The sequence below is a fragment of the Labrus bergylta genome, chromosome 8 (genome assembly GCF_963930695.1).
Source record: "Labrus bergylta chromosome 8, fLabBer1.1, whole genome shotgun sequence".
Taxonomy (NCBI): domain Eukaryota; kingdom Metazoa; phylum Chordata; class Actinopteri; order Labriformes; family Labridae; genus Labrus; species Labrus bergylta.
In genome coordinates this window covers 29,008,969-29,032,585 of record NC_089202.1, presented here as the reverse complement: position 1 = coordinate 29,032,585, position 23,617 = coordinate 29,008,969, and the positions used below count along the sequence as shown (strand labels likewise).

Here is a 23,617-nt window from a genome sequence, read left to right as displayed (position 1 = left end):
CATGTAGTTTAGGCGGAAATTGAAAATTGAAACAAAAATTGAAAAGGTATGTATATCAAAGTCTGTCATTTTTTAAGTAAGGACACCAAACATTAAAATATGTCATTTGTATCTTCTTTAGACTGTTATCTCAACATAAAAGCAAGTTATTTGACTTTTCACTTGACCCTGTGCTGTCACCAGCCCCTAACAGGAAACTAGTGCAGCCAGGATTTCAGGGCGACCTGGTACAATGGGGCCCTATGGATGTGTATGTGGGAGGAGGTGGCCACAAACAATAGATTAAGACTTAACAAGACACAATATAATTGTATTCTGTAATATATATATATATATATAATTCAACATTTTATAGTTATTCCTAATACATTTTGTCTCATATTTTCTATCTTACATATGATTTATATGATGACACTCAGAGTCAACCCGCTGCTTTCAACAATATTGCCACCTATGGCATTGTTTCTATTTCATTCTAAAAAATTAAAGCATTGTCTTGACATCAGTTGTGAAATATTAATGAACTTAAAAACAGTATTGATATATATAACCTTGAGTTCTTAGAAATTAAATATACTTCATATAGTCTATTTGTATATCGGCTATACAGCCTGTTGTAGTTTTTTAATGTATTTCAGTCATATAAAGATGGTGTGTAGTCACCATATCTCCTGCTTTTAAGATGAACCCTAGTTACTCCAGAGATACACTGGATGAAGGGATAGTTTTTATAATACCATAAGTATGATAAAGTGTTAAAAAAAACTACAATAGCTATTTTTGTTGAATGATTTATCAGGCAACCAATGGAGCTGGGATACAAAACAATTCTTATAATGGCTTAAATGTGTGTAAGGTAAATTAGGATAACAATCATGCAAACATGTTTATAAAAAACTTCTTTATACACTTATTTTACTTCATTATATATAATGACATTTGATTTTAATTACAAAGGATGATTTCCACTTTTAGAAAAAATGACTGTGAACCTGAGAGCTTAACACCGTACAACTACAAACCTTTGTGTCACACTAAGCATCTCCTGGAGACAAAGTTTGACCTCTTACCTCACAGGAGCTTTAAGAAAACAATTGTTGCAGAAAATAACCATCAACAAAGTCAACCAACCAAACATCACAAACAAATCAAGGGATCACAACCAAAGCAAGACACCACAAATAATCAAGACATCACAAATAAATCAAGGCATCACAACCAAATCAAAACATCACAACTAAGTCAAGACATCACAACCAAATCAAGACATCACAACCAAATCAAGACAACACAACTAAATCAAGACACCACAACCAAATCAAGACATCACAACCAAATCAAGACAACACAACTAAATCAAGACACCACAACCAAATCAAGACATCACAACCAAATCAAGATATCACAACCAAATCAAGACAACACAACCAAATCAAGACAACACAACCAAATCAGGACAACACAACCAAAGACAACACAACCAAATCAAGACATCACAACCAAATCAAGACATCACAACCAAATCAAGACAACACAACCAAATCAGGACAACACAACCAAAGACAACACAACCAAATCAAGACATCACAACCAAATCAAGATATCACAACCAAATCAAGACATCACAACCAAATCAGGACAACACAACCAAAGACAACACAACTAAATCAAGACATCACAACCAAATCAAGACATCACAACCAAATCAGGACAACACAACCAAAGACAACACAACCAAATCAAGACATCACAACCAAATCAAGACATCACAACCAAATCAGGACAACACAACCAAAGACAACACAACCAAATCAAGACATCACAACCAAATCAAGACATCACAACCAAATCAGGACAACACAACCAAAGACAACACAACTAAATCAAGGCATCACAACCAAATCAAGACATCACAAGTAAGTCAAGACATCACAACCAAATCAAGACATCACAACCAAATCAAGACAACACAACTAAATCAAGACACCACAACCAAATCAAGACATCACAACCAAATCAAGACAACACAACTAAATCAAGACACCACAACCAAAGACAACACAACCAAATCAGGACAACACAACCAAAGACAACACAACCAAATCAAGACATCACAACCAAATCAAGACATCACAACCAAATCAAGACATCACAACCAAATCAAGACACCACAACCAAATCAAGACATCACAACCAAATCAAGACACCACAACCAAAGACAACACAACCAAATCAGGACAACACAACCAAAGACAACACAACCAAATCAAGACATCACAACCAAATCAAGACATCACAACCAAATCAGGACAACACAACCAAAGACAACACAACCAAATCAAGACAACACAACCAAATCAAAACACCACAACTAGATCATCGATAGAAAAGATTGCAGATGGCAAAACCTTACGCGGGTATCAAAATCAATTGTACACCCACTGGCTTTAGTCTGATGAGCATTTAGCATCTGATCAACATTGCCCTGCCTCCAAAGATAATAGCCCCCTTCGGATTCTCCATTCATATAATCTATTCTCAGACAAATGACAACATATAACCAAACTCACAACTTTTTTGTTTAAAAATACCTTTAGCTATGTTCTGTATAGCTATGTATATGTATTGTCTGTGGCTGGATTGCCTGTAGATGGTAATGCCTTTTCCTTGCATTTTGATGTATTGGCTGCATGTGGTTATTGTGTCAGTATTGTCTACTTTTTTTGCCTTGCCTTTATTTTGCTGTATTTGATTGTGTTGAATGCATTTCTACAATTCTACAATTTATTTAGCAGACACTTTTATCCAAAGCAACGTACATCAGAGAGTAAGTAAAACAAAAGCGAGGCTCTAGAGAGGAGGAAAACGATGTCAGTAAGAGCAAACGATCAGCTTTAAGTCAGATCGGACACTAATGCTGACAGGCAGTGCACAGAGGCAGAGCACAACATTGACAGCTGGGAGCTCTAATCAGTATAGAAACCATCTTACAAGTCATCGTTATCAAACAAAAACCATCATCATCAATAATAATTAGATTATGTTGTCTTGATTTGGTTGTGTTGTCTTGATTTGGTTATGTTGTCTTGATTTGGTTGTGTTGTCTTGATTTGGTTGTGTTGTCTTGATTTGGTTGTGGTGTCTTGATTTGGTTATGTTGTCTTGATTTGGTTGTGTTGTCTTTGGTTGTGGTGTCTTGATTTGGTTGTGTTGTCTTGATTTGGTTGTGTTGTCCTGATTTGGTTGTGTTGTCTTGATTTGGTTGTGTTGTCTTGATTTGGTTGTGTTATCTTCGTTTGGATGGTTGACTTTGTTGATGGTTATTTTCTGCAGCAGTTGTTTTCTTAAAGCTCCTGGGAGGATTGTTTTGGTTGGTTATGGAGCTCACTTAAACTGATATCGTGAAATGGTTTACAAAAGCAAACAAGACCTTAAGATAGAAGATATTTTCTTCTGTGGAGTTATTCTTATTCGTTACTGCTTTCAGCGGGTTGCTGTCATTTTCTACAGCCAAGATTCAGAGTTAGGGATATATTTGACGGTTCAAACTTGGCAGAAGGAGATTTTTCATCAGTAAACACAACTTACACAAGCACAGGACAAGATCAGCGAAGAGATAAGAGGTCAAACTTTGTCTCCAGGGGATGCTTAGTGTGACACAAAGGTTTGTAGTTGTACGGTGTTAAGCTCTCAGGTTCACAGCCATATTGTCTTAAGTGGAAATTCATCCTTTGTAATTAGCATTTAAAATCAAATGTCATTATATATAATGAGGTAAAATAAGTGTATAAAGAAGTTTTTTATAAACATGTTTGCATGATTGTTATCCTAATTTACCTTACACACATTTACACCATCATAAGAATTGTTTTGTATCCCAGCTCCATTGGTTGCCTGATAAATCATTCAACAAAAATAGCTATTTTAGTTTTTTTTAACACTTTATCATACTTATGGTATTCTAAAAACTATCCCTTCATCCAGTGTATCCTCTGGAGTAACTAGGGTTCATCTTAAAAGCAGGAGATATGGTGACTACACACCATCTTTATATGAGTGAAATACATTAAAAAACTACAACAGGCTGTATGGCCGATATACAAATAGACTATATGAAGTATATTTAATTTCTAAGAACTCAAGGTTATATATATCAATACTGTTTTTAAGTTCATTAATATTTCACAACTGATGTCAAGACAATGCTTTAATTTTTTAGAATGAAATAGAAACAATGTCATAGGTGACAATATTGTTGAAAGCAGCGGGTTGACTCTGAGTGTCATCATATAAATCATATGTAAGATAGAAAATATGAGACAAAATGTATTAGGAATAACTATAAAATGTTTAATTATATATATATATATATTACAGAATACAATTATATTGTGTCTTGTTGTTAAGTCTTAATCTGCAGTAAAATTTTTGCAGTAAAATATTTTTATACAACAATCCGTTTCATAAACTAGACATGTTCAAGTTATGAAAAAATATGGTCGTGCTTTGTTCTACCTCGGGTATTGGTCTCTCGAAAACTGAAGCCTTTTTTGGGGGTTTGTTCCTCTACTAATAAACAGACTCTGACCTGTCAGACTGCTCCTGAATATTTAATCAGTGTAAAGACGATTCGTCAGAGAAAGGAGGGTCATCCCTTCACTGTCTGAGGTAAAAAAACTAAATGCAGCAAACTCCTGAATATCGTGAGTCATCAGTTAATATAATAATAATAATGATAATAGCTTTATTTATATAGCACCTCTAAAAACAAATGTTTACAAAGTGCTGCAACACAACAACTGAACAGAGATCAACAGAGAGGGCACAATTATAAAAATGCAAACAACAGGAATAAGATCCAACAGGCAGGTGTGGAGAGGTAGTTCAAAACAATGAAGGAAAATTACTTTAAAATCAATCAGGAGAGAACAAAATGAAAATTGAGGGAGAGTGTGACGACATCACATCACAGGCTGTAAACACAGAGTGAAGATAAAAAGAAGAGATAAACAGGACATTGGTTAAATGAATAAAGCAACAGAGAGCTGAAGAGTTAAACCATAAAAGCAGTAGGAATTTAAAAAAGACTGAGAGCAGTAAAATTGATTAATGGTGTGAATCAGAGGGGATTTAGAAGTGGGAATACACTATGGAGAGTGAAAAATAAGCGGGTATACTCCTGCGTATACCATGCACTGAACAACAGGAACATCAACGATGATGAGCTTCATGTGAAAGTTAACAACATTATGCCCTAAATCATCAAGTCAAGCAAAATAAGAAACTGTGCATTAAATCTATGTCAGATACTAACCAGTTGTCATTAACATGTGTGATAATTGGGACAAAATCATTTGAGATGTTTTGTGTTTTTCTTCACAGCTGATGAACGTCTAGAGAATCTGATCTGCAACTTAAAGATCTGAGTATATTAAAAGAGAGTTTTAGATAAAACGTCACAGCAGGAGGGAATATCTCAGTGAGATTTCTTTTTATAGTTTTCAGTTTTACTTGATGATTTTTTGAATGATGTTGAATCACTTCATGTGGTCACATTGTTGGAGGATCGTTTCACCGTCCTGCAGCTTCACAACGCACAGACGGGACAAACCTGCGCCGCACTCAGTATGTACATTCAGTATAATTAATGAATGAGGTGCAGTAATGTTGGGGGGGGGGGATTTGTTTGTTTGTTTTTCCTGATATTCAAATCTCACCCAGCTTCCTCATCCACACCCCGTCTGTGTTTCTATCTGTCATTGTCTCACACATCAGATAGACCCTGTATGATCTATCATGTGTGAGGAATCAAAAAGAAAAACCATCAAATCTTTGAGTTCGTATCCTGACATACGGCTCGTCCCATATCTTGTAGTCATTACAAACGAAGAGGATTATGGCCAGGCATGAAGAAGATGAAATGTAGAAAACAAAGTCGATATGTCCTGAAAAAAAAAGTCGAAATGTCAAAAAATGAAGTACAAATACTATTTTCTGAAAGTACTTTTCAATTAAATCTACATTTTATTCTCGACATTTTGACTTAATTCTTAAAATGATGACTGGACATTTCTTCTTTTTTTTCTTGTAGTTCAAAATGAATTTAAAAAAATCTTCCTCCTCTCATTATTAATTTCTCATGTCACAGAAACTGATAAAAAAACAAAAAAACATTATTTGTGAAAATATGAAATTGTAATGTGTCTTTTAGGATTTGGAAATATATGTTCTTTTGTATGACAGTCTTTCAATGTATAAAAAAGGACAACACACAGCACTCTAGCCAATCAGAATCGAGCAGCAGCCGCTTTGAGGGACACTGGTTACCTTCCTCCTCGTTATGTGGAAACTTTACTAAAAAGAAACCTGACTGAACCTGAGCTGCAAAAGCTCCCTGAGGTTAATGCTATAAGTTTGGGAACCCCTAGCTCAGTCTGTAGGGTTCTGGGTTTGGAACTGGTGGGTTGCCAGTTGAAATCCCGGTGCAGACTAAATATCTGGAAGTTGGTCAGGTAGCTGGAGAGCTGCCAGGCCACTTCCTGTTTACTGCAGAGGTGTCTTTGAGCAAGGCACTGAACCCCCTACAGCTCTTGTGTCCATAGCCCCCCCCCCCCCACACACACACACACACACACACACACACACACCACCTCAGGGATTGATAAAACCTGAAAAAAACAACAACTAATCCATTCATACACATTCACCCGTCGCTGGTGGTCGTATCTTTTTTGTCAGAAATGACAGAAAATTAATCAGGGGTAAAAATCAATGGGACTTTGTTGGGACTTAAATTTAGGGACACCAAATATCATCCTTTACCTGCTTTCTTCGGGTCTTCCGATACACCCTCCAGACCAGCAGGTGGCGGTAATGCATTCACACCGCATATTGAATCTGGTGGAAGAGGAGAAGAAATATTGGGTGATGGTTTCGAAACTGCAGAAAGAAAACAAAGCTGAACGGTGTGCTGTCCTTCCTCTGAACACTGAGATCACTACATGACCTGTGAGTATAAATCAGCTCTAACATGAAGAAGCTCATGCAGCATGCAGGTCATCGTCTTCCTCCTTTTTAAAATCAGGTTTCATTCTTAAATCTGCTCATTCAAGAGACTCTACCGGCTCATCACACCGGCCAGCTGATCGTTACTTTGAAGTTCAAACATCACACTCAGAAACAGTTCAATGTTTAACAACGAGAATAATCTGCAGTTATTTATATAAATGATGTATTTGAATGAAGAGCCTGCAAACTGCTGCTGCTCTGAGTATTACATCTTTCTTTCTGCTTTTATAAATGAATGCATTTCCCTTTATTTTAGACTACACAGTCTGTTTTCTGTAAATTCAACACACAGGGGAAGTTTCCTTTAAAAGTTTACAGAAGTGAAGACTAGAATTCAGACAAAAAAGGTGTAAAAAATAAATAAATCATATAACATGCAACTAATACTGGGAATAAACTGCACTGGGCTGGAAACCTACAGAGACCCTGAAGTCCCAAAAAAATAAAAATAATAATAATTATAATTGTGCTCACAAGATATATATATATATTTTTTAACTTTTTGGGACTTCAGGGCCTCCATAGAAACCAGAAATACCTTAAAGTTACTAAAAATTAAATAAATTCAACACAAAAAGAAGAGCACATTTGATCATTGACTGTAAAAGACTCTGAATCAGAAATACTTTATGAATCCCATCCAGGACGTAACCTTGCTCTTAAACTTTACGTCTAAAAGTGTTTAAGAAAAAAGTGTTTGAATGTTTTCAGCTCCTCTCAGATTCTCCGTCAGACTGTCGGCGCGCTGCCCTCAGTCAGTTTAAAGTTGATATAATACATCAGGATGTAAAGATTAATCGTAAAATCAGGATTAATTGATTCAAAGGTGTCAAGATTCACATCGGTCAGCAGCTGTAGAGCGAGATTTTAGAAATTGAGGACGCACCACCGTCTTATAGATCAGAGGTGTGGAAACGTTTTGGCTTCACAAAGACAGAAAATGAAAGAGGAGAGAAGATAAGACAAAAACTGTGAAAATATTACAAGAAGACTGCTGGAACTAGGAACTACACAAATTGCACAACAAACATGATGCAGCATTTAATCAACACCACAACAAGAAGCTGCAATCACCTGTTGAGAGAAAACAAACATTAAAAGGACAAACCACACTGACCAGCGGGTTAGCAGCCTCTAAAGGAATCTTTATCAGTCATCATTTGTCTTCAGTCTCATTTTGTTAAATAAGTCGTGAGAGAATCGTATCGTGAGTCGAGTGAAGCGTTACACCTTAATCATCAAGTCGTGGCTAAGAAGCAGAAAGAAACTGCAGAGAGGTTAATCTGATAGAAACTAAACACACGTCATTAACAGATGACATAACTTTGGACAAACTGCTCTGAAAATGTTTCCTGTTTGTCTTCACAGCTGGTGAAAGTGTAGATCACCAGATCGTCTGCAGACGTCTTAAACACGAGACGATCAGTCGGTAAAAGAGTTTAAAGTAAAAAGTCTTAACAAGAGGAAAAGATGACAGCTGTTCCACTGTTTGACTTTCTTTAGTCCATCACATCAATCACAAGTTAAAACAGTGATTCAATACAGACCTGGTCTGCCAGACAGTCCTCGCTCCTCGGCTGTGTGGATGTCTTTCTGTTATTATATGATTTATTTGTTTATTCAGGATTGAATCAAACAATCGTATCAACATAAAAAACTTCAAATATTTAAACTCCTTCCAACGTTTCTGAAAGAATGAACACTGACAACAAATCTACAGCGAATAAAACCGACCAAACTGACTGAATGTCCGATGCTTCTAACCAATATTTTTATTTGCATTTTCATTTAGTAACACACACAAAAAAAGACAAACATATAGACATAACATTGACAGTATAAAAACAAAACAAAACAACAACAACAACAAAGGAGACAAGACAGCATGACAAAACATAGACTAAAAAAAAATAGACAATATTAAGTCACATCAGATGAAAAGTTCTTATTTAGTTGATAATCAAGCCTGTCATGGAACTTCATTTTTCTTTTTCATGATTTCACAATATATTTAACACATCAACATTACCCAGCAAACGGGGGAAAGGTGCCCAGATCTTTTTGATGCTTCTTAAGCTTTCTTTTCTCACTGATTAAATCTGGTTAATTTGAAGTATCATAAAGTATCAAACTTTAATAAAATGTAGATTTTCAGTCATATTTTTCACATAAAGCGAGAGAGAGAGAGAGAGAGTGCAGCGGTGGTTTTTTTAAATTCACAGGTTGATGAAAATTGAAGTTTCTCAAGCTCTTTGGTGTTAAACCGAGACGCTGCTTGGCAACAGGCCCCAGACCAGTGGGGGCTATGATAGTAGAAAAACCTCCTCTGACAGCAGTCACTCTCGTTGCCCTGCTAAGCGTTGCATGAATTATTGCTGTGGAAACCGAAAATTGTCAGTGAAAGTCAACAAATAAAACTGAAGAGGAATTATCCGTCTGTAGGGGAGAAAAAAGAAACAGGAAGAAAGAGGACGAGGAGGAACACTGGTTAAGTATTGCCTCGGGCACGTTTCTCTCTCTTTCAAACAGACAGGAAGCAGAGGTCTGAATTGCTGTTGTGTGAGTCAGTCAGTGTGCAGAGAGTTTGTTTGCAATCTTTTGGCAATTTAAAAACAAGAAAGTACTAAACATGTGGAGCCTAGTGCCTCTTTTTGTTGTTGCCGTGGTATCCAGACAGGTATCAAAACAATTAGATTATTACTGGAATCATATCTCAGTTTAACACGACCTACATCGGGTCTTACATTAAATCCAACCGCACATATAAAGGAAGAAATCCCAGCGAGTCAGTGATTGGTTATAAAAACCATGAACATGTAGCATTATTCTTTTGTCCACTTGGAGGCGCCGTTACACAACATGTCTCTGTTACACCTGTCATTACCCGTCTGTCTGATCTGGATCCTGTGAGAGGATCAGGATGTAAAACATGTCTTTACAAAAAGCATCAGCAGAGGGCGCTGTCAGCCTTGTGGTTAGTTTTCTCGCCCCATGTGTGGAGGCTGGAGTTCTCTGAGCAGGGTTCGAGTCCCACCTGTGGCTCCTTTTTCGCGCATGTCATTCCCCTCTGTCTCTCCCCCCCTCTTACTTTCACCCTCTCTCTCTCTTTCTCTTTCTCCCTCTCTCCTTCTCTCTGTCCTCTCTCTCCCCCTCTCTCTCCCTCTCTCTCTCCTCTCTCTCTCCTCTCTCTCTCCCTCCCTCTCTCGCTCTCTCCCTCTCTCCTCTCTCTCCCTCTCTCTCCCTCTCTCCTCTCTCTCTCCCTCTCTCCCTCTCTCCTCTCTCTCTCTCTCCTCTCTCGCTCCCTCTCTCTCTCCTCTCTCTCTCTCCCTCTCTCTCCCTCTCTCCTCTCTCTCTCCCTCTCTCCCTCTCTCCTCTCTCTCTCTCCTCTCTCTCTCCCTCTCTCTCCCCTCTCTCTCTCCCTCTCTCTCCCTCTCCCTCTCTCTCCCCCTCTCTCTCTTTCTCCCTCTCTCTCTCTGATTTCTGACTCGGAAACTTTGTGCTTGCTGTGTGTGTGTGTGTGTGTGTGTGTGTGTGTGTGTGTGTGTGTGTGTGTGTGTGTGTGTGTGTGTGTGTGTGTGTGTGTGTGTGTGTGTGTGTGTGTGTGTGTGTGTGTGTGTGTGTGTGTGTGTGTGTGTGTGTGTGTGTGTGTGTGTGTGTGTGTGTGTGTGTGTGTGTGTGTGTGTGTGTGTGTGTAGGCTGCAGACATGCTGACCTGTGATATCTGCGGTGAGCAGCTCCTGCTGGAGGACGACCTGAAGACTCACCTCCTGCTGAGCCACGAGGAGAACGACATGCGCTGCCCGCTGTGCTCGCTGAGCGGGGTGTCGTACGACCAGCTCCGCTTCCACGTTAGCTCCGCCCACCCCGAGGAGAGGGATCCAGCAGATCAGTCCACATCCAAACACACGGGAGGAACACACACTGAGTCCTGCAGGTCCAGAGAGACTGCATCCTTCACTTCAACACCACAGAGACCTAAAACCAGACCGGAGTCTTCCTCACACAGAAAAGCCAAACAGAAGCGTCTCTCTTCAACCACAAAAGGTGAATCAAACGCAAAAAAGTCTGTTTGATTTTTTTGTTCAGCAGATAAATATTTTTCAATCAATAAATATATTTAATAAATATATTTAATAAATATATTTATTAATTATATTTATTAAATATATTTAATAAATATATTTAATAAATATATTTATTAATTATATTTATTAAATATATTTAATAAATATAATTAATAAATATATTCAGGAGGAGAATCCTTCTTCATTCTGCACATCAAGAAGAAAGTCAAAATGTTCTGAAAAAATCAGAAATGTCAAGAAAAAGTCTCTCTCTCTCTCTCTCGCTCTCTCTCTCTGTCTCTCTCTCTCTCTCTCGCTCTCCCTCGCTTCTTCTCTCTCTCTCTCCCTCTCTCCCTCACTTCTTCTCTCTCTCTCTCTCTCTCTCTCCCTCTCTCCTCTCTCTCTCTCTCTCTCGCTCGCTCTCTCTCTCTCTCTCCTCTCGCTCTCTCTCTCTCGCTCTCCCTCTCTCCCTCGCTTCTCTCTCTCTCTCTCTCCCTCTCTCCTCTCTCCTCTCCCTCGCTCCCCTCTCTCTCCCCTCTCTCTCTCGGTTTCATCCTGATTCATTCATCTTAATTTAAAAACATCCCTCTCCTGTCATTGTGTGTTTGTACAGATGATCAGCTGCAGTGCCCGCTGTGTCCTCTGCTCTGCAGCACCGGCGCCGTCCTGCAGGAGCACGTGGAGCTGCACCTGATGGAGCAGAGGTCACCTGGAGGTAACGCCCCTCTGTTTACCACCAGGTGTTGCATTAATGAAAGTTCTTATAACCGATCTCACTCAGACGTTTTGTTTAAAATGTGTTTTTAGGAAAGTTTGAGTGCCCGCTGTGCTCCGTGCTCTGCAGCGACAGCGTCTCTCTGCAGGAACACGTCGAGCTGCACTTAGACCAGGGGGCAGCCGCGGGTTCTGCAGGTGAGTTTAAATTCATAAACAGGGTTTTACACATCACTCATCATGTATCTGTCTGACCTCTCTCTCTTTAACCTGTTACCTGCTGCAGGGAGCCCCGACTCTGACCTGAAACTGGCCCGCCGGCTGCAGGACGAGGAGGAGCAGAGGAGGAGGCAGCAGGAGGACTGGCAGGAGAAAGAGGAGTTCAAGAAGCTGCAGGTTTGGATCCTATACTGTTCAACGCCTGCTGGACTCACAGGCAGGGCTTAGAAAGTGTAACATGTAAATACTTAGCAGGGTTTATAATCGGGGAAGATAAACACATACTTACAGACAACTCCTGAAAAACTCCTGATATTTCCAGGAGGATCTGTATGTGTGAACACAAACAGACACATTTTTTTTTAAGCATAGTGTAGCGGACTCTGTTGTTGTTTTTTTACGTCACATCTTACCTCATGAGACCCCCTCCCCCCCTCCCGTCTGTCAGGAATAGTCTCCAGCTGTGAGGAGCATATGTGAACAACCAGGTGAGGAGAATCTCCGGAGCAGTCCTGACTGAAATCATCTAGATATTTTCCAGAGTGAATATGAGAAAACGGCTTCAAGCTTAAATTTATTTCTCAGGGTCTTCCTGATTTAAAATAGTCTTAAATTTATACTTTTTTTTTTTTCTCCATTCTTACAAGTCTATAAACAGTTTAGGTGTTTGTTTAGTTAGTAAGTATTCTAGTGAATAGTTAAGGGTGTGACCGGGGGTGGTCTGAGCCCACCTTGAAATCTGATTGGCCCCCCCAGGTGCCACTCCAAAATAATAACATGTGGTTGGCTATTTATGTCAAATTCAGACATTGGTGAATGAGGCTGTTTCTATTCTTGGTGTTATGTAGATTTAAGAAGTTTAAGAAAATCAGAAACATTACAGACATGTGGGGGAATAAAGTTCTTCTGATACCAGACGGTCGAAATAAATCAACATCTCTGAAGCCGATCGGCTGGATATGATCAGTCTCTTCTTACAGGCGTGTTTATTAAAGGCTTTTTATGGGATTTTTCACACTTAAATGTAATAGAAATCAAGTATATCCTCTGAAAATAACTCTGTGAGTCATGACTGTCTGTGATGCTTTCAGAGTTTTCAGAGTCCTATCTTCTAAAGCCTTTAAATGTTTGTATTCCTTATTGTTTGTGTCCATGTAAACACAGCTACTCTGAATCTTTGCTGTGGAAAACTTAAATAAAGTCTGTTTCTGCAGCGTGCTGACCCGCTGACACACACATTTAAAATAACTTAGTAGAATTAATCCATCTCCTCCCCGATGGTCTGGTTTGAATTTGTAGTTCATGTAGAGACATCAGGATTCATTTAATTCTGTTTCATAACCAGATAAAAAAAAACTACTCAGAGGAGCTTTAAATCAGTCAACTGTGTGTGTGTGTGTGTGTGTGTGTGTGTGTGTGTGTGTGTGTGTGTGTGTGTGTGTGTGTGTGTGTGTGTGTGTGTGTGTGTGTGTGTGTGTGTGTGTGTGTGTGTGTGTGTGTGTGTGTGTGTGTGTGTGTGTGTGTGTGTGTGTGTGTGTGTGTGTGTGTGTGTGTGTGTGTGTGTGTGTGTGTGTGTGTAGAGGCAGTTCGGTGTGGATGGCAGTGGGGGTTACAGCAGACAGGTGGAGAGGACGATGGAGCGAGCGGTGGCCCGGGGTCTCATGGCCCCGGCAGAGTTCCACAGTAAGAAGGCGGAGCTTATGGAGTCTTTGGCCTCAGGGGTGGACGACGGCAGGACCAGGACCCAGGGTACGTTTGTGTTTGTCTGTGTGTGTGTCCTGGAACACACACACACACACAACCAAACTGCTGCTTCACACAGACTCGTCTTCAAACAGAGGAATGTTTGAAGACACAGATAGTAATTATATTTGACTGACTCTAATATGTTTACTCACTTCACATTAGTTGTACAATCAATTCATCTTTATCTGTAAAATCAGAAAATCAAAAATTATTTGGACATGCGGTTGAATCTGCACATCGACTATTTGAAAATGAAACAGCTACATAGTGTATGTGTGAACAGGCTCATAAAAAGTTAAGATGTCTTTTAATATAGCCAGGGGGAACACCTTTTCTGCTGCAGGATGTGATACGGTCTTAGTGTTTAGTGCCGGGTGAAATTCTTGCTGCTGTCAACAAAAGTGTTCAACATTACAATTCAGTGTGTGTGTGGTGTGTGTGTGTGTGTGTGTGTGTGTGTGTGTGTGTGTGTGTGTGTGTGTGTGTGTGTGTGTGTGTGTGTGTGTGTGTGTGTGTGTGTGTGTGTGTGTGTGTGTGTGTGTGTGTGTGTGTGTGTGTGTGTGTGTGTGTGTGTGTGTGTGTGTGTGTGTGTGTGTGCATGGAGACACTGCTGTTTATCTGTGTGTGTGTGCCTGTGCCTGTGTGTGCGCGTGTGCCTGTGCCTGTGCGTGTGTGCGTGTGTGTGTGTGCGCGCGTGTGTGTGTGTGTCCTGTTGTTAAGCATCAGACTGGACATCCTCTAATCGATCAGACTTTTGGTTGAACCGGTCTGACCTCACTCAGTCAGGACGTCCCACCTGTCTCTCTCTCTCTCTCTGATTCTGCTTTCATCCTAAACCTGTTGTGCCACATTCCCCGACGCTCACTGAATGTTCTGTGCTTAATGTGCACATTCATTGTGTGTGTGTGTCTGTTTGGGTGTGTGTGTGTTTATTCAGATTGCTTACACAAACTCCTGTCAGCTCATGTTGCAGTTTGTCACAACACCAGAAGAACACAGTACAATACAATACCAGTAAAAGTCTTAACAATATAAAAACCTGCTTCACAACCGCACAAGATACTAACTTAATGTTGGATGTGCACAAAAAATATCAAACATGCACATGCGTATCGTTGATTACTGGGTGCTAAAAAAAATATATACAAGGCAAGTGGTGGTGTCAGGTGACCTCAGGGGTTGTATATATGTTTATGTTGTGATCTTGTTTGTCTCTGCTCACCTGTGTGTCCAGGTGTAATCAAAGCGCTGTATGAACACTACCAGACGGACTGCAGGGACTGTGTCCACGTGTGGCTGAGCGCCGACACCGATCACTTCTGCTCCTCGGCGGGCGATAAAGGCTGGGGGTGTGGCTACAGGAACCTCCAGATGATGCTCTCCTCTCTGCACCGAATAGACACCTACACTCCCATCATGCAAGGTGAACACACACACTGGACAACACACTCCCATCATGCAAGGTGAACACACACACACTGGATGATACGCTCCCATCATGCAAGGTGAACACACACACTGGACGATACGCTCCCATCATGCAAGGTGAACACACACACTGGATGATACACTCCCATCATGCAAGGTGAACACACACACACTGGACGATACACTCCCATCATACAAGGTGAACACACACACACACACTGGATGATACACTCCCATCATGCAAGGTGAACACACACACTGGACGATACACTCCCATCATACAAGGTGAACACACACACACACTGGACGATACACTCCCATCATACAAGGTGAACACACACACACACACTGGACAACACACTCCCATCATGCAAGGTGAACACACACACACTGGACAACACACTCCCATCATGCAAGGTGAACACACACACACTGGACAACACACTCCCATCATACAAGGTGAACACACACACTGGACGATACACTCCCATCATACAAGGTGAACACACACACACACACTGGACAACACACTCCCATCATGCAAGGTGAACACACACACTGGACGATACACTCCCATCATACAAGGTGAACACACACACACACACTGGACAACACACTCCCATCATGCAAGGTGAACACACACACTGGACGATACACTCCCATCATACAAGGTGAACACACACACACACACTGGACAACACACTCCCATCATACAAGGTGAACACACACACACACACTGGACAACACACTCCCATCATGCAAGGTGAACACACACACTGGATGATACACTCCCATCATACAAGGTGAACACACACACACACACTGGACAACACACTCCCATCATGCAAGGTGAACACACACACTGGATGATACACTCCCATCATGCAAGCTGAACACACACACTGGATGATACACTCCCATCATGCAAGGTGAACACACACACACTGGATGATACACTCCCATCATACAAGGTGAACACACACACTGGATGATACACTCCCATCATGCAAGCTGAACACACACACTGGATGATACACTCCCATCATGCAAGGTGAACACACACACACTGGACGATACACTCCCATCATACAAGGTGAACACACACACACACACTGGACAACACACTCCCATCATGCAAGGTGAACACACACACTGGATGATACACTCCCATCATACAAGGTGAACACACACACACACACTGGACAACACACTCCCATCATGCAAGGTGAACACACACACTGGATGATACACTCCCATCATGCAAGCTGAACACACACACTGGATGATACACTCCCATCATGCAAGGTGAACACACACACACTGGATGATACACTCCCATCATAATGGAGGATAAGAGTGCAGAATCCCATCAGCAGAGAGAGACAGAGGGAGCGATAAGGTCCACTGTCTGGACATCCCTCTTGTATATGCACCGCTATTGCGGAGTGCTTTGTGCAGTGACATGCGCACATTTACACGTTTAAAAAAAAAGCTTAATATCTGTCAAGATATTAATGTTGTTTAATGTTAAAAGTAAAATAAAATAAAAATTGAAAAAAAACAACAACAATTAATTAACGTTAAACGGTTGCCGATTTTATTAAATGTTTAGTGTTTTGTTTTTTTTGAGTGTTCGAGGGTTCGATCCCCAGCTGAGCAACATATCCGATGTGTCCTTGGGCAAGACACTTAACCCCGCATTGCTCCCTTTGCTTCAGTGGCGGTGTGTGAATGGATTAGTGTTGTACTTACTCTCTGATGTACGCTGGATAAAAAGCGTCTGCTAAATGAATTGTAATTGTAAATTGTTTTTCTAAACGTTTAGAAGTCACACCTCTAGTCAATACACTCCCATCCTGCACCTTCCTACAAACACTTTCTGTGTTCTACAACCCTGAAGTTTTTTTCCTGTGCAGAGGAAACTTACAGACCGGTAAGATAAACGTTCTCCTCACTGGTTAGTGGTACGACAGCTACAAAATATGTTCTCTCTCGATTAAATGTATTGACATGGGAGAACTAACATCCCTCTTAGCGTACCTGTTAGCACCAACATATAATTCCTTTTTCTTTGCCTCACCTTTTAAAGGTCGTTTGCAAAGAAGCCGACAGTAGATCCTCCTCCTCCTGTACGTTCACTGACGCCGATGTCCTCTTCCATTTCTTCAAAGTACTTAAACAGCGTTTTGGCCAGTACAGCATCCATCATCTTTCAGTTTTGATTTCTGCCTGTACAGTATGTTGGCATGATCATTTCCATGACGTTAAGACGCACACTAGCTGGGCTTGTTTCAAATGTGTGTTCTGGCATTGCGAGGAAAATCTCTTTCCTCAAACGCCCCCCCCCCCCCCCCCCCCTTACTTTCTGTGACGCTTAGAATAAAAGTCTGAGTCTGTCGATGAGAAAAACAACACTTTTAGTGGACGCACTTTGATAAATCGAGGTTTACGTTTCAGCTGTTACAGCCTGTTTCACTGCTGCAGGCTGAAGTAATGGCCTTTTCTGTTCCCTGAGGTGATAGGTTGATAAAACAAACACATCTGTCCTCACATTCCTGCTCCACCTTCTCTTTACTAGAAGTAGTCACAGGTATGAGGAGCGGGCTTTATCTGGTGTGGATCAGCTCACCTTCCCTCAGCTCTCTTTAAACATGAAAGGCGGTGACTGTGTGTGTTTGTGTGATTAGTCTTCATAATAATGTTCAGCACAAATCGAGGCACTTACGAGTCAGCTGTGGGCGTGTCTGATGACACAGAGAGCACATCATGTCTTGTGCTTGTTCTCAGTTCTGGTCTGATGACACTTGGTGTTGTTACAGAGATCACTATCACTCCCTGTTCTTCACAACACAAACAAAACACAGTAAAGATTTCTCATCCTGACGACTGAGACACTTTCTGATAGCGAAGCTTCACTGGAACTATCTGCATGATGCATAACATCGTCCTCATCTGCACAGGTTCACATGCAGAGGCATGAGAAAGCAGGAAAACAAAAAAGATGTGACAATGTTTAAGATCGGGTTTTGACTTTGAAAGACGGGTTTGTAATTTTCTTACATTTTCTGACCTTATTATTTCCCTCTGTCCACCCTGCAGACAGGACGATACCCAGCATCCCTCGGGTGCAGAGGATGATCGAGGAGGCGTGGAGGGAAGGCCTGGACGCTCAGGGCGCGTCCCACTTTGACCAGCGTCTGCAGGGGACCCGAGCATGGATCGGAGCCACGGAGATCTACAGCCTCCTCACCTCTCTGAGAATCAAGTGAGCACAAAGCAGCCGCTCTGATTATGGACATCATTACAGCAAACCGCCTCAGGCTCAAGCATGCCAACACCAAAGCTGTGTTCACACACATGCAATCACCTGAAATCCTCCTGATCTGGTTTTGTCACATATCCACTTTGCAGTGTGAGACTTTCCCTGTCGGACAGGAGGAGGCGGGGTTGGGGTTTGGGGGCTCGACAGAGTCAAACTGGCAACCAGAAAACAAAAATAAATCACTTTCCTCATGTGCACAGAGATCGCAACGGTCGCGTGCGTAGAGTCTTTAGTCGTGCTCAGACATCAGGGCTTGGAAAATACTAGGGGGCTGGTGTGATGTGTTTCAATGTCACATAAAGAATCAAGAGGCAAAAAGAAGGCAGAACTTGTGGAAATCGAAGCTACAAAGCTGAGGCAAATCTGCAGATTCTCCCGTCGTTTCCTATATGTGTTCCCATCATTATGCCACATCATTTACACAGAAAAAAACGGGTAAAGTCTGAGTGAAAAGATTCTGCTGTTTGTCAGCCATTTATCACATGCAGCTCGCCCTGACTCCTTCAGGAGATATGTGCCAGACTCTGAACGAGGCTAAAGAGTCAGGCGGTAGATTAATTGACATGAGAACACACCAGAGGGCAGTTCCCTGTCATGATACTTCCTTTGAAGTCTAACAAAGGTGAGGAATGCGCTTCACAAACTCTGTTCTTTAAATAACCAGGATTTAAAACCTGCAGCGGTTATATTCATGTTCTCCAACTGCCAGTCTTCTTCTTCTTCTTCTCTGCCTTTTGGTCGACACTTTTGCAAAGTTTCTTACTGCCTTATCTCATACAGTGGCTCTGACACCATTATCTTATTCTAGATATATTTACCTTGGATGACTACCTATAAACCTTAAACTAAATGATTCATACAGAGACAGACGTTTTGATAACCTGACACAGTTGTTACATCACGCTCTTCAAACACACCGCACTGCATTGATAAGCAGGGGTTATCAATGGGCCCACGTAGAACGATATCACATGAGGCCCCACCACAATTATTGTGACCGCACCTTAATTACACAAAAGACCCGTTAATAGCTTTGAAGAACTATTCTTTGCAAGATTACTATTTACAAGATATTACACATCAACGCCTGTGCAGGGAGGTGAAGAGAAGTACACACTCTATTCCTGAAGACTGATTTATAACATGTCTCTGAGGCACTTACAAAAGTTCCCATCACACTCTCACTTGAAGTTGACAAAATACCCAAAGAAATTTGAAGAATTTTGCAGTTCATTTTTCGAAAGAAAAAACGAAACAGTTAAATATTGCACCCTTGCTGTATTTCAACGGTTATTATAAGAATAATAATAATAATTTTATTTATATAGCACCTTTTAAAAACACAGGTTTACAAAGTGCTTTGACAAACAACAAAAACAAGAACAAACTAAAGCAAACACAGAAGAACAGAAACAACAGTAAGAACATAACAAATGCAAAATACTAAAAATTATTAAATATAATTCAACAGAAAAGAACCCAAAGTGCACGATACCCAACAGACATATATAACCCGACATATAAAATAAATATTTATTTACAGTTTAGTTGAGAGGATGGAGAGAAAAGATGCTTCACAAAAAGAGAAAAAAAACACCATGAGAGTAACTATAAGGTAGACTTGTGTTTTCTCCTCAGTTTGAGGTCAGCACATCAACATACCTTTGTAGCGGTAGCTCACAGTGGGTGTGATTAGCTTTGTTAAAGACACTTAATATTGATGTGGCACGATCACGGGCCGTCATACCAGCTCGATCATCGCTTAAAATGTTCTGGAATAGTCCTGGAAAATGATCTCTGGAAAAGAGTGGGAACCCTGACAGTGCTGCACTCCCCCGCCGGTGAACGTCTGCTGAACTTCTCGCCTCTGTAACATCTCTGTTACCTTATCCTCTACCTGGGCCCAGCGTAGCTCCGCCTACTTTTTAACCCCACTCTGTAAACAGAACACAGGAGTTCACTTCTGCTGTGACTGTTCAGCTTGTTTGTGTTGTTGAGTGAGTGAGTGAGTGAGTGTTTACAGTTATTAGTTGAGCGTAAATGTAAAAACATGGCCCAGGTTACATAGAACAAACAGAATCACACATTAAATCTTCTTACAGTTAGCTGTGAGTTCAATGCTGCAGTCAGTCGGTCACTTCTTTGTGTTTTCAGAGCCCGGATCGTGGACTTCCACCGGCACACCGGCCCTGCTGACACACATCCCCGCCTGTTTGAGTGGGTGAAGCAGTACTTCAGTCAGACCGGCAGTAACAGACTGCCCCCCCGACTGGTCCAGACCTCCTTGCCCCCACTTTACCTGCAGCACCAAGGTGAGCATTAACATCGGCATCTTACGACTCGTACTGAAGTTTTAGTAACAGGAAGATGTTTTCACTCTATCAGCTGAAACGTTTTAAATCTAGGATTATATCTGCTGCTTTAACACTTATTACCTCTGTAGTTTACTGTACTTTACTGTTGTTTACTGTACTGTACTTTACTGTTGTTTACTGTACTGTACTGTACTTTACTGTAGTTTACTGTAGTTTACTGTACTCTACTGTAGTTACTGTACTTTACTGTTGTTTACTGTACTGTACTGTACTTTACTGTAGTTACTGTACTTTACTGTTGTTTACTGTACTCTACTGTAGTTTACTGTACTCTACTGTACTTTACTGTAGTTACTGTACTTTACTGTTGTTTACTGTACTCTACTGTACTTTACTGTAGTTTACTGTACTGTACTGTACTTTACTGTAGTTTACTGTACTCTACTGTACTTTACTGTAGTTACTGTACTTTACTGTTGTTTACTGTACTCTACTGTACTTTACTGTACTTAACTGTACTTTACTGTAGTTCACTGTACTTTACTGTAGTTTACTGTAGTTTGCTGTTGTTTACTGTACTCTACTGTAGTTTACCGTACTTTACTGTAGTTCACTGTACTTTACTGTAGTTTACTGTAATTAACTATAGTTTGCTGTACTTTTCTGTACTTTACTGTAGTTTACTGTAATTAACTATAGTTTGCTATACTTTTCTGTACTTTACTGTAGTTTACTGTATTTTACTGTAGTTCACTGTAGTTTACTGTTTACTGTATTTTACTGTACTTCACTGTAGTTTACTGTAGTTCACTGTAGTTTACTGTAGTTTACTGTTGTTTGCTGTAATTAACTGTAGTTTGCTGTCTGACTGTAGTTTACTGTACTTTACTGTAGTTTGCTGTACTTAACTGTACTTTACTGTAGTTTACTGTAATTAACTATAGTTTGCTGTACTTTTCTGTACTTTACTGTAGTTTACTGTAATTAACTATAGTTTGCTGTACTTAACTGTACTTTATTGTAGTTCACTGTAGTTTACTATACTTTACTGTTTGCTGTACTTTACTGTACTTTACTGTAGTTTACTGTAATTAACTATAGTTTGCTGTACTTTTCTGTACTTTACTGTAGTTTACTGTAATTAACTATAGTTTGCTGTACTTAACTGTACTTTATTGTAGTTCACTGTAGTTTACTATACTTTACTATTTGCTGTACTTTACTGTACTTTACTGTAATTAACTATAGTTTGCTGTACTTTACTGTACTTTTCTGTAGTTTACTGTAGTTTGCTGTACTTTACTGTACTTTACTGTAGTTTGCTGTAATTAACTGTAGTTTGCTGTCTGACTGTAGTTTACTGTAGTTTGCTGTACTTCACTGTAGTTAACTGTACTTTACTGTAGTTCACTGTAGTTTACTATACTTTACTGTTTGCTGTACTTTACTGTACTTTACTTTACTGTAGTTTATCTGACTTTATTGTAGTTTACTGTACTTCACTGTAGTTTACTGTAGTAAACTGTACTTTATTGTAGTTTACTGTAGTAAACTGTACTTTACTGTAGTTGCACACTTCTCAGCTACAGAAACTGAGGTAGGTCTACTTGTGGATGACCATGCCGCATCAGAAAATATGACACATGTTGTAAATTCTGTTGTCAGCAGAGAGATCACTCCCAGAGAAACCCTGGACAGACGTAGTGTCAGCATCATCACTCTCTCTGGGATTATTAACCAAGGAGACGGTGACGCTCTCCGAACAGATCAGCGTGCTGTCTGAAAACACACGCCATGTGGAGCGCGTGCTTTGTGAAATCTTCCAGTCAGGCGAAAGGCACTACTTTTTAAATGTCACATTTCTTTGTAGGCATCAACACCAATAATGTAATAATGTACCGGTTGCTTAGTGGTTGGTGCAAGCGTCCCATGTGCAGAGGCTGTATCCCTCCAGTTGGGCGGCCTGGGTTCGAATCTGACCTACGGCTCCTTTCCCGCTTATCATTCCATCTCTCTCTCTCTCTCTCTCTCTCTCTCTCTCTCTCTCTCTCTCTCTCTCTCTCTCTCTCTCTCTCTCTCTCTCTCTCTCTCTCTCTCTCTCTCTCTCTCTCTCTCTCTCTCTCTCTCTCTCTCTCTCTCTCTCTTCCTGATTTCTGACTCTATCCACTGTCCTATCTTTCTAATAAGGGCATAAAAAAACTTTTAAAAAACACATCATCGAAAAGTTTCAAATATTTGGCAACATTGATATAAAGTTTTGTTCTGTTGTGTCCTGGTTCAGGTCACAGCCGCTCCATCGTGGGCTTGGAGCAGAAGAAGAACGGGTCTCTGTGCCTCCTCATTCTGGATCCGGGCTCCTCCGTGTCAGAAACCAGGAAGCTGCTGCGCAGAGAGTCCGTAGGCTCCGCCCTCCGACACGTCAGGAAGTCCATCAGCAGCCTGAAGCACAGACAGTACCAGGTGGTGGCGCTGCAGGGCGTCCTGTCTGCAGAGGAGAAACAGGTGAGAGGGATTAAACTGTGACACTACCTGGTCTGAACATGTGTGTGTGTGCGCATGTGTGTGTGTTTATATTCATCTCTGTTTGTGTTACAGATCAGCATCTTAAAGTCCAGGACGCTGTGTGCAGAGAGAATCCCATGAAGAAGAATCTCTTTGTTTTTTACTGTGAACACATTTTTAAATATTTAATGTAATACAATTTATACTGTACTTTATTTTAATAAACCCTGTTCTCTTCA

The 23,617-nt window shown here is 40.6% G+C and overlaps 1 protein-coding gene across 1 annotated transcript; it reads left to right on the top strand.

The window, feature by feature from the left end:
* Window positions 1–6,889: 6,889 nt before the first annotated feature.
* zufsp (zinc finger containing ubiquitin peptidase 1) lies at window positions 6,890–23,617 on the top strand. The gene is made up of 11 exons (XM_065958239.1): window positions 6,890–7,008; window positions 10,764–11,112; window positions 11,746–11,847; window positions 11,940–12,044; window positions 12,133–12,242; window positions 13,646–13,814; window positions 15,046–15,234; window positions 18,339–18,504; window positions 20,716–20,873; window positions 23,158–23,378; window positions 23,472–23,617. Exons 2-11 carry the CDS (start codon window positions 10,773–10,775, stop codon window positions 23,517–23,519), a joined length of 1,608 nt encoding a protein of 535 aa, XP_065814311.1. The 5' UTR covers window positions 6,890–7,008; window positions 10,764–10,772; the 3' UTR covers window positions 23,520–23,617.